Source organism: Aquarana catesbeiana, linkage group LG03 (assembly GCF_042186555.1).
Source record: "Aquarana catesbeiana isolate 2022-GZ linkage group LG03, ASM4218655v1, whole genome shotgun sequence".
NCBI lineage: Eukaryota > Metazoa > Chordata > Amphibia > Anura > Ranidae > Aquarana > Aquarana catesbeiana.
Window position 1 is genome coordinate 728967049 of NC_133326.1, and position 11930 is coordinate 728978978.

General features: G+C 40.5%; 1 protein-coding gene across 1 annotated transcript; it reads left to right on the top strand.

Moving 5' to 3' along the window:
* Positions 1-1567: 1567 nt before the first annotated feature.
* On the top strand, positions 1568-7932 carry LOC141133789 (E3 ubiquitin/ISG15 ligase TRIM25-like). Its single transcript, XM_073623345.1, has 2 exons — positions 1568-2342; positions 3657-7932. The coding sequence occupies exons 1-2, from the start codon at positions 1645-1647 to the stop codon at positions 4525-4527; spliced, it is 1569 nt and encodes a 522-aa protein (XP_073479446.1). The 5' UTR covers positions 1568-1644; the 3' UTR covers positions 4528-7932.
* Positions 7933-11930: the final 3998 nt, after the last annotated feature.

The window sequence follows — 11930 nt, forward strand, 5'->3', positions numbered from 1 at the left end:
ACGAGCTAATTACAATTAACAATACAAACAACAATGAGTTGAATACGCTTAGAACCTGTGGTAAGCCAAACTAGACTTATTTACAATAAACACATTATAGCAGACAACAAGACATGTGGTTGGAGTTGATGATATTAGCATCTCCTCACAGTATGTGTCCCAACAGTATGAATCAGTCACTATTGCTAATATGGCAAATACAGGGTCCCCAGAGCCTGTGTGTCCTGGGGGACAAGGACCTGAAGCCAAAGTAACAACACCTCAAGGGTACCCCAAATGCCAAGGCCCATAATCTGTAGGCAAGAGGCTGACATTCAGTCCCCTCCAAAAGCCTCTGTCCTGGGTGAGTCTGTCACAAAAAGATTGAATAATATATTTACAAAAATGTGAGGGGTCTATTCACTTTTGTGAGATACTGTACATTCCGGGGACATTGTTTTTTTTTTTTTTTTAAATAAAGGACTTTAAAAAGACTGTTGTCCCTAATCTACATCAAAGCATAAATGTTGAAGACATGTGGCCAGGTATAGTTCGGGGGGGTGCTCGCTTGTCCCTCCCCCCTTTCCTGACCTTCCAGGCTGCATGCTCAGATAAGGTTCATGTTTTGATTTTGGGGGAACCCCACGCTGTTTTTTTTTAAATTTTAGTGTTGAGTTACCCTCAAGATCCATACCAAACCCAAAGGTTTTTTTTACAGATTTTTTTTTAATGCCGGCAATTGTTTGCTTATATTCTGCAGTCAGTGTCCAGCTGGCAGCAGATGAGTTATGGTTGTAAAGGACGCCGTGGCCAGCTTGCCGGCCCGCTACTTAACAAACATCTATGCTTTACACAGAATTTAGATCGGTCGATAAATTTTCAACCAATTTTAATTTTAATCCTTCCAAAAATTTGGAATTCGTTTGAAGATTAATATAATTAAACAAAACTAAACAAATTCCAAAAACGAATAACAAAACAAAACTAGTAACTTAACATTTTTCTGCGTTGCACTTGCTTAGACCTTATTATCACTTCCCCGTTACTCAGAACTGGAGCCAACGTGGCAGTAGGTCTCAGCTTCAGGAACATTGGTGCCACTTGGTTGATCCTGCCTTATTTCACCTCCCTCCATGCTCCCACTGCTCTCCTCCCCAACCTTGTCGTTCATTAATTGCTCTGCATCCTCATACAGAAAGTGACAGACACTGTGGTGAAATAGCTCAGCTGACTTCTCCATGCCAATTGGTGGGGCAATGACTGGAGTATCTGTGGATGAGGAGGAAGAACAGGGAGCTTTAGCAGCTTACTGGTGACTTCAAGCTATTCTGTTCCTGGAAGACAGAGGAGGATGATGAAGACTTGATTAGACTCCACAGTCTTCTCTTCAGCTCTGGGTGTATAACAAAAATGTGCCCTACCCCTAGGTGCTGCACCCTGACGTGACCTGTGGATACAAATGCTAGAAGAAAAGTATGTCATGCTGGCCCTCAAGTGGTTAAATAGATTTTTATAAGTGTAAATGTACACAATCATGGGGCATGTCCTAATCTGACGTAGAAAGGTTTCTAAGTCAACAGAGAGCCGAGCTCAGCCTCGCCCTGTGCAGATGAGTTGTAACTGAGTTCAGAGACTTTCAGTTTACTTTCTCTTCTGCTGTCAGCGATGGCCTCTGGTGATCTGAGAGCTGAGCTGGAATGTTCCGTCTGTCTGAACATTTATACCGATCCTGTAACCCTGAAATGTGGTCACAAATTCTGCCGGGTCTGTATTGATCGTGTGCTGGATACCCAGGAGGGGTCTGGAGGATATTCCTGTCCTGAATGTAGAGAGAAGTTTCTGGATCGTCTTGCACTGCAGAAGAACATGAAACTACGTAACATAGCAGAGACTTTCCTGTCTGCTCAGCCAGATCAGGATGAGTCCAGGGTCTTCTGTACTCACTGTGTGGACTCTCCTGTACCTGCTGTTAGATCCTGTCTACACTGTGAGGTTTCTCTGTGTGATAAACACCTGAGAGTACACAAAAAGTCCCCAGAACACATCTTATGTGACCCTACCTTGTCCATGGAGAGCAGGAAATGTTCCATCCATAAGAAGATCCTGGAGTATTACTGCACTGAGGATGAGACCTGTGTCTGTAAGTTTTGTGTGATTGGAGAACATACAGGACATAAGATGAAGTCACTGGATGAGGCTTCTGAGAAGAAGAAGGAAACTCTGAGGAATGTTCTGCAGAAACTTCTGACAAAGAGAGAGGAGACAGAGGAAAGAGTCCAGAGTCTGCAGGAACACAGGAGGAAAGTAGAAGAAGAAGCAGCTGGTGACACCGAGAGAGTCACTGCCCTGTTTACAGATCTCAGGTAAACATGTGCACTGACAAAAAATGTGTTTGTTTGATTTTCTTTTCATGAGTTTTTTTTGCTTTTTTCGTAAATTCGTAAATTCGAAAATTCAGAATTCGGAAATCCAAAAATTCGGATTTTCAAGTTTTCAGATTTTACAATTTTCAGATGTTCTCATTTTCAAATTTCCGAATTTTGAATTTTTTAATTTAGAATTTTCGAATTTCCAATTTTTCAAATTTCCGAATTGCCCGAATTTTTGAATACTGAAAATTCTTAATTTCCAAAAATCTGAAAATTAAAAAATTTGAAAAAAAGAAAGAAAATCAGTAAAATTCAAAATACCCTGTTTCCCCTAAAATAAGACCTAGCATGATTGTCGGTGGTGGCTGCAATATAAGCCCTACCCCCCAAATAAGCCCTATCATGGACAATCACGCTAGGTCTTATTTTCGGAGAAACAGGGTAATAAAATATATAACCTTTTTATTATTATTATTTATTATTAATTTGTTCCATTTGTTTAGATGCGGCATTCATTATTTCAGATAATTCGTAACTTTGGATAAATTCATACTCGTTACATTCACTAACAACCAAATGTGAAAGGAAATTCCAATACCTATAATTTAATATTTATTATTAGTTATTATTTCAGATTTTCAGGTTTTCAAATTTTCAGATTTTCATTCTTTTTTTGGATTTTCAAATTTCCAAATTTTTTAATTTTCGAAATTTCAAATTTCTGGAATTTCGAATTTCCAAAATTTCATATTTCCGAACTTCCGATTTTCCAAAATTTCAAATTTCTGATATTTCAAATTTCTGAAATTTAAAAGTTCTGAAATTTTTAATTTCCGAATTTGAATTTTTGAATTTCCGAAATCTCGAATTTCTGAAATGTCGAATTTCCGAAATTTAGAATTTCTGAAATTTTGAATTTCTGAAATTTAGAATTTTTGAAATTTCGAAATTTTGAATTTCTGAAATTTCAAATTTCAAATTTTCGAACTTCCGAATGTTCGAACCTTCGAATTTCGAATTTTCGAAGTTCTGAATTTCGAATTTTCGAACTTCTGAATTTCGAATTTTCGAACTTCCGAATTTCTAAAATTTCGAATTTCTGAATTCAAATTTTGGAATTTCCACAATTTCGAATTTCTGAAATTTGGAATTTTCCAATTTCTGAAATTTTGAATTTCCAAATTCCGAATTTCCTAATTTTTTGAAATTCGAAATTCGTAAATTTGTAAATTTCGAAATTAATGAATTTGTCAAAATTCGTTAAAAAACAAATTCGGAACTAAACAAATTGCACATGTCTAATCTCAGGAGACGTCTGGAAGACCTGGAGAAAAGAGTCCTGAGGGACATCTCCGGGAGGGCAGAGCGGATCTCCATCTCTATCCGGGATCTGGAAATAAAGAAGGAGGAGCTGTCCAGGAAGATGCGTCACATCGAGGAGCTGTGTAACATGACGGATCCACTGACTGTCTTACAGGAATCAGACACAGGTGACTTGTGTGATACTGAGGATGGAGATAATGAGGACAGAGAAAGACATGAGGAACTCCTCCATGATGGAGGGGGTCTGGATGTGGCGGGGGTCTTACACAAAGGTTTATCTGATATAATAACAGAGGTAAATGTATACTTCTATATACAGGGAGCTGCAGACATATTACTGGATGGAAACACAGCTCATAATTATCTACAGATATCAGAAGACAGGAAAACTGTATCTGGGTCATATATAGAACAGAATCACCCAAAAACACCAGAGAGATTTCAGTTATATCCTCAGGTGATGAGCAGTCAGAGTTTCTCCTCAGGGAGACATTACTGGGAAGTAGATGTCGGGGGGTCAGATGGATGGATAGTCGGTATGTGTTACCCCAGTATAGAGAGGACAGTGGGGGAGTCATTGATTGGAAGGAATAAGAAGTCCTGGGGATTGGGCAGGTATTATAATCAGTATCGGGTGAGACATGACAGTAATGAGATCCTCTTACCCACCAATCTCTTCAGTAACAGAGTCAGGATATATCTGGATTATGAGGTCGGACGGATCTCCTTTTATGATCTGTGTGACCCGATCCGACATCTCCACACCTTCACCACCACCTTCACTGAGCCCCTCCATGCTGGGTTAGGTGTATATAAAGGTTGTATAAAGATATGTGGGGGGAGGTGGGAGATGTGAGAACATTTTTATTATAAATCTTATTTTTTTATTAGTAATGTTGGTGATCTGCGATTTTTATCAGGACTGCGGCACTGCGGCAGACAGATCGGACACTTTTGACGCTATTTTGGGACCATTGACATTTATACAGCGATCGGTGCTATAAAAATGCACACGCGCCCGCTAGCCGCAGCAACATATGGGTACATAGTTTTGTGCACCCGTGCCACTTTACCGACGTATATCGGTGTGAGCTGGTCGGCAAATGGTAAAATTGTGTGTGCCCCTGAAATTACAACAAACTTTGGTGCACTATATTTTCATAGACGACATTTTACAAGTCTCTACAGGTCATCAGTTTAGAGATAACTGAGTAATGAGCGGAGAATTTCTTATCTCACTCCGGTGTGTGTGGTGATATGTAATGTGTAGTGCAAGCAATGGCCTTGTGTGTAGGTGTCCCTGAAACATGTATTTACATTCATACATGTATTGGGGGGGCACTCAAAAATGTTGGGGTAGGGGTGACTTTAGGTGCAATTAAGGTGTAATATCATCGATCCCAACTGTCCCTGATTTGGAGTCCCTCTGTCCCTCATTACTCCTAATTTGGCCCTCATTTTGGTCTGATCTATATAGATGTATATAAAATGTACTATTTATCTATCAAAAAGTGTTTCCCAGTGCTAAACCTTTCATTCAATTTCAAAATTGCTACATTTGTAAATGTTAAAAGCCAATATAAAGGAAGAATAGTGGTTAAAAAAAATCCCTTGAGGATTTCATTAACTTTTTTTGGTTATTTCTCCTTTAATGGGGTGTGGCAGGGGGCGTGTCCTATGCCTACATACATATGCTAGTAGGTGTCCCTCATTCCCATCTCAAAATGTTGGGCGTTATAGTAATATTTTTACATTTCTGTTTTACTAAACTTTTTTTTCATCACATGGAGACAATGTGATGCTTTTTTGGGTAACTGGTTCTCCTTAACCACTTGCCGCCCGCCCGCCGTCATACTTTGCAATGCGATTATGAGGGAATTACCGATGCTGTACGGTGGGTGATTTAAGGGGTACAGGGAGCGCATGCCCGCTGCATCACTAAGGAGACAATGCACGTGCCCGGCGGCCGCGATGTCCGCCGGGCACCCACAATCGCACCTGACAAAGCCAGAACGGGGAATTGTGTGTGTAAACACACAGATCCATGTCCTGTCAGGGGTGAGGAGACAGATCTTGAGTTCCTAATGCTTAGGAACAGCGATCTCTCTCCTCCCCCAGTCAGTCCCATCCCCCCACAGTAAGAAACACCTCCCAGGTAACACATTTAACCCCTTGATCGCCCCCTAGTGTTAACCCCTTCCCTGCCAGTGACATTTATACAGTAATCAGTGCATTTTTATAGCTCCCCATCCTTGTATAAATGTCAATGGTCCCAAAATAGTGTCAAAAGTGTCCGATCTGTCTGCAACAATGTCACAGTCCCGCTAAAAATCGCAGATCACCGCCATTACTAGTAAAAAGATAAATATTTGCCATAAACCTATCCCCTATTTTGTAGATGTGATAACTTTTGCGCAAACCAATCAATATACGCTTGTTAAGATTTTTTATTATTTTTTTACCAAAAATATGTAGAAGATATATATCGGCCTAAACTGATGGAGAAATATAAAAAAAAAATGGAATAGCAAAAAGTAAAAAAAATATTGTTTTTTTTTCAAAATTGTCATTCTTCTTTTGTTTATAGCGCAAAAAATAAAAAAATGCAGAGGTGAATACCACCAATAGAAAGCTCTATTTGTGGGGAAAAAAAGAACATCAATTTTGTTTGGGTACAACGTCACACGAACGCCTCAATTGTCAACTAAAGGGACGCAGTGCCGTATCGCAAAAAAATGGCCTGGTCAGGAAGGGGGTAAATCCTTCCAGGGCTGAAGTGGTTAATAAGACATCAGGGGTATAAAAGACCCCTGATGTCCCACCTGTTCCATATTGAAGCTAATGGAGCACAGAACGCAGTCCCCAGCCATACTGGCTGGTGAAAGTGCCAGCAATACCCAGAAGTGACATTTTATACATCACTTCAGGGTCATTAGCCGGAAGTGGAGATCAGAGAATGGACATTTGCTGATCTCCATTCCCCCTACTTGATGGCCCCACCATGCCGGTCACAGGTCCACCGATGAGCCCAGGACATGGGCGGGAGCACACCCAGATGGACCGCACTTTATGGGTGTGTGGAAGTGATTGTTGTGCAGCCATCTGATTGCTTCCATATGACAGCTGTACTATGTATGGTGGTGGAAATGGTAAACTAATTAAATATAATAAATGTCATTCATAAACTGCCAGGTGTGTCTGGATTCCAGGGACAGTCCCGGGATTTGGAGGTTTGTCCCTGGAAATGTTGCAGATTTGAATATATTTTTTATATAATTTCTCTATTATGATTTGTATTACAGAGTCAGTTCTCCTTCATGGTAATAATAATCGGTGACGGGTATTTTATTAAACAAAATATATAGTGTAGTGCAACCAAAAACTCATAAATCAAGTCCAAATATTGTCAAAATTCCACCGTAGTACAACTTTCAGTTCATTGATATCCGGTGACTTCAGACTCTCGCTGGAATGCCTGATATATTTTGTTTACTACCTATGATGTGGAAATATTGAGCTTCATATTTATATCAAGGGGCTTCAAGGGAACCATTGTGAGGACTTTCTAATTAAATGACCTTGCCCCATTTGATGTATATGTATATATATATATATATATATATATATATATATATATATATATATATATATATATATGTGTGTGTGTGTGTGTGTGTTTTTACAGGAAGATGATGTGATAACTAAGTTACCCGATTGTTTATAGCGATAGCCATATCAGAGGAACTGGTTATGCTCGGATCAAAGAGGGTTGCTTACCCAACAACCAGAAACATTGTAGACAGAGAGGCACCGAAGAGAGTCTAATGCTTATGTGAGAAGCTTGATGGCCAACTAGGCTTCAGGTACAGCCAATCAGAATTTGATGCAACTCTGAACCAATGAAAGTAGTCCATTTGTGTAATTGGTGGGGATGGGTAGAGAGGGAACATAAAAATCAAAGCTCCCATTGATGCACCCTCTCTTATCCTCATGGTCTCCACAAGCATGGTCACGTAAGATCTGTCTGTGTAACGTATCCGTATTATCTTATTTCTCTTTTCTTTTTTCTAACTTTTTCTGTCCTAGGATTTGCCTTAATACACTGATAGCATTTATATGTTCATTGTAACAATATATCCTTTTTGTATTAATTATCTTTGTCCACTGGCAACACTGTATTTGTAATATCCATTATATTTGGTAATATCTGATTATTCTAACGTTTCTTTTTTGTATAAATAAATTTGATTGTTATTCTTTTTGCACAGTTATCATTCATTATTAATTCTATCCGTAATAGCTACAACCACATTGGTTGATTCTTATATAGACAAAAGGTTTTAATCACTTATTTTATGTATCATTAAGTGTATAAGTGATGTAGGTAGAAAAGGCTATCACACCAATTGAGAGTCACATGTGGATACACTCTAATGCCCCGTACACACGATCAGACTTTGTTTGGACATTCCGACAACAAAATCCTACGATTTTTTCCGACGGATGTTGGCTCAAACTTGTCTTGCATACACACGGCCACACAAAGTTGTCGGAAAATCCGATCGTTCTAAACGCGGTGACGTAAAACACGTACGTCGGGACTATAAACAGGGCAGTGGCCAACAGCTTTCATCTCTTTATTTATTCTGAGCATGCGTGGCACTTTGTCCGTCGGATTTGTATACACACGATTGAAATTTCCGACAACGGATTTTGTTGTCAGAAAATTTTATAGCCTGCTCTCAAACTTTGTGTGTCGGAAAATCCGATGGAAAATGTGTGATGGAGCCCACACATGGTCGGAATTTCCGATAACAAGGTCCTCTCACACATTTTCCATCGGAAAATCCGATCGTGTGTACGGGGCATTAGTGGTGTGGGCAGCAATCACATCAAGCCTATTAGTAGGCTAATTACATTGATTATTTTATTTTCACAATCACATTGTTTATTGCGCTGATTATATATATATTTTCACAATTACAGTTATTTTATTCCTCCTTTTTCTGTTTCTATCAATGTTGACAGCTTTCAGTCCTGGAAATCAGTGGTGGCTGGGCTCAAAATTTTTTGGGGGGGCGCAAAAATGTTTTGAAAAAAAAAATCAAACGCTGCCAATGTGCCCATTAAACGCTGCCACTGTGCCCATCAAATGCTGCCAGTGTGCCCATCAAACGCTGCCACTGTGCCCATCAAATGCTGCCAGTGTGCCCATCAAATGCTGCCAGTGTGCCCTTGAATGCCGCCAGTGTGACCCCCGCCCGCTCGCCGTCTGTCACGCACTTACCCTGTCTTGGTGGGGCAGCGGGTGACGGCGACAAGCGGGGTCCTTCATGCGTCTCCTACCATCCTCATCTCCCATGCTCTCCTCCTGATAGGCGTCCAATAGCAGCTCCTGTTGTTTCAGCCAATCAGGTGACAGGTAACAGACCCAAGCACCTGATTGGCGCAGAGGTGGTTCAGTATTAGGAAAGCGAATATTCATTCGCTTTCCTAACACAGCTGAGTGTAGATCAAAGAGTTTGCCAAACTCCAACACAGGATGGAGCTGTGGGAGTTTAAAGTAGCACAGTGCCATGTCCTAAACGTCTATAGTTAAATAGAAAAATGGAAAAATTGACTCTCCAGGCACCAATTATAAAAAAAATATAAACTTTATTAAACACATAATACAAGAAAAACATTTAAAATATTGCAAATAGAATGCAAACAATAGCTAAACCTCTCCAATATGAATCATAAGAATCAAAACCATATCAGTACAGATGTGTATCCCTGTATTGAATGATGACATGCAAGAAAGCTCTACATGTTTTGCGATAGATCGCTTCTTCAGGAGCTTGTTAAATATTCTAAAGGAGAGAAAAAAGGCAATCAATAACATTGATAATCTTGGTATAAAGTCTCGAGAGTTTGCAGGGAATACCAAAAAGGTGATCAAAGGAAGGCTGAAACCTGGATAGCAAGAAGTGCAGCAGATTACATGTGGGGACGTGTCTAGTAGAATAGTCTAATGCCGCGTACAGATGATTGGAAGGAATCGTATTGTATTGGAAGTGATTTCTTTATAATAAATGGAGATGAAGAATTTCCTCAGATTGGGTTGTGCTCACTATGATATGAGAAGTTCTAGAACCCCAAGACCCGTGACACCAGGGTTACTGTATATATTCAGGATGAGCCCCGCCACTGCACACTGCCTGATCTGAGCCAGAAGAAGCCCCGCCCACATCCACCAATGGGGATCAGTATAGAGGCTGATAGGGGGAGGGACTAGAGGATGACACTTCTAAATAGGAAGCACACAGATGGACATGACCTGAAATGATTGAGGTCTACTGATGTCTTTACTATTTCAAGAAAAACAAAGACATCTAGATATTGGAATAGAGTCATTCTACTAGGATGGGCCTGAAGTCATTTCCCATGATCCTCAGAGAGAGTATTACAGGAGATAGGTCAGGTACCCGCTCCAGCAGAAATGATTATACCATATTGGTAAGAACCTCACGGTCATTGTCCAACCAGCATTAGGACATTAAAGCTGGAATATGATTTGTTACTAAGGGCTACAATCAATATCTATACAGGTATAGTGTAAACTGGGTGGTACCATGAGCACTCACAATCTTAACAAGTGCCACATCCCAAAATTGTGCATAATTGCCAGATGCGGCCCTTTGCTTTCCTTTATCTGGCCCTTGGGGCACTAATCCTCCTACTGATACGAGACACTATTCTGCCATCTAACACCAACAATGGAGCACAATTTCTCCAACTGACACTAAAAATAGGGCACTATTCCTCCTTATGATACCAACAATATACTATTCCTCTAACCTAATACCAAAAGTGGTGATGTTTACTTCTACTGATGCCAGAAAAATGTCCACTTCTGCTGGCCACGATCTGAAGAGCAGTAAACCGGCCCATCGTTTGGAAAGTTTGGAGACCCCTGATTTAAAGAAATCAAGAGGATGGACTTTAAAGGCACATACACCAATCAGTTCCTTAAAAATTCCATAGCCTGTTTCCCCAAAAATAAGACCTTGCGTGATTGTTGGTGATGGCTGCAATATAAGCCCTACCCCCCAAATAAGCCCTACCCTGTTTCCCCCGAAAATAAGCCCTACCCTGAAAATAAGACCTACAAGGACTTTAACTAGGGCTTATTTGGGGGGTAGGGCTTATATTGCAGCCATCACAGACAATCACACTAGGTCTTATTTTCGGGGAAACAGGGTATTTTATTAAAAGACAATATAAAAAAAATCCATGCAAAATATCCATTAGAAAAACTATGTATATAAAAACCATTAAAGCACTATTGAGCACTATATAATCCAAACGTGGTGTAATGCACATATACCACACACCTTCAAGTCTCTGCAGGTACCAAGATTTTCTTACACCAGCGTGGTTAAGTCTACATGTTTCTTGAAATAGTCACTTCTTCAGGAGCTAATTGTGCGCCTATTTAGAATAAATGTAAACTTAATAAATACAGACATTTTAAATGCAAAAACATCACAAATACTTTGTAATCAATACAATTTAATTATTGCAACATTTTGTTCATATAAAAAAAAATACTTGGTGCGCCTGCTCCAGAGGTCAGAGGGGGGGAGAGAGAGCCTACACTGGACTGCAACATGGATCCCTAAAACAAGTGCGGGGGAGCATTCAGCTAACGGGGGGACCTGATACATCCAGGGTAAGCAACTTGTACACTTCTCCCAGTTTAATATGCATGCAGATGGTATCCCACAATGTGCAGGTCCTTATAAATGCTAGGAGACATAATCCATACAGTACCTGAGCTTACTCCTCAACACAAAACACCACCCAACATTTACCAAAGTTCAGCTCCTAAGAAAAGGGGTTTGGCCTCCAATAGGGAAATGTTACCTATTTGTAGTCAGTTTAAGGTGCCTCAGGCAGCATATCTAATAGAGCCAACATCATCCCTCCATCCAGAGGTGGGTCATAGGGCTGCTCCCAGTCCCTGAGTTTAAATACCACCCCAGCCGGGGAGCAAATGCCATGCCTGGCATGTGACGTCACCTGGCCTGGCTGGAAATCCACCACGTATACGCTGCCATCTGGCACATGTGCCCAGAGTCGGCCCGAGTTTGCCAGGTTCTAGTACCCTCCAGATGGAAACGCTGCGCAGTGGCATAGGGGAAGCGTAGTCCCTGTTTCCATGGACATCCTCCAGTTGAAAGCCAGGGATGACTCGCAGCATGCCCACACACTCGC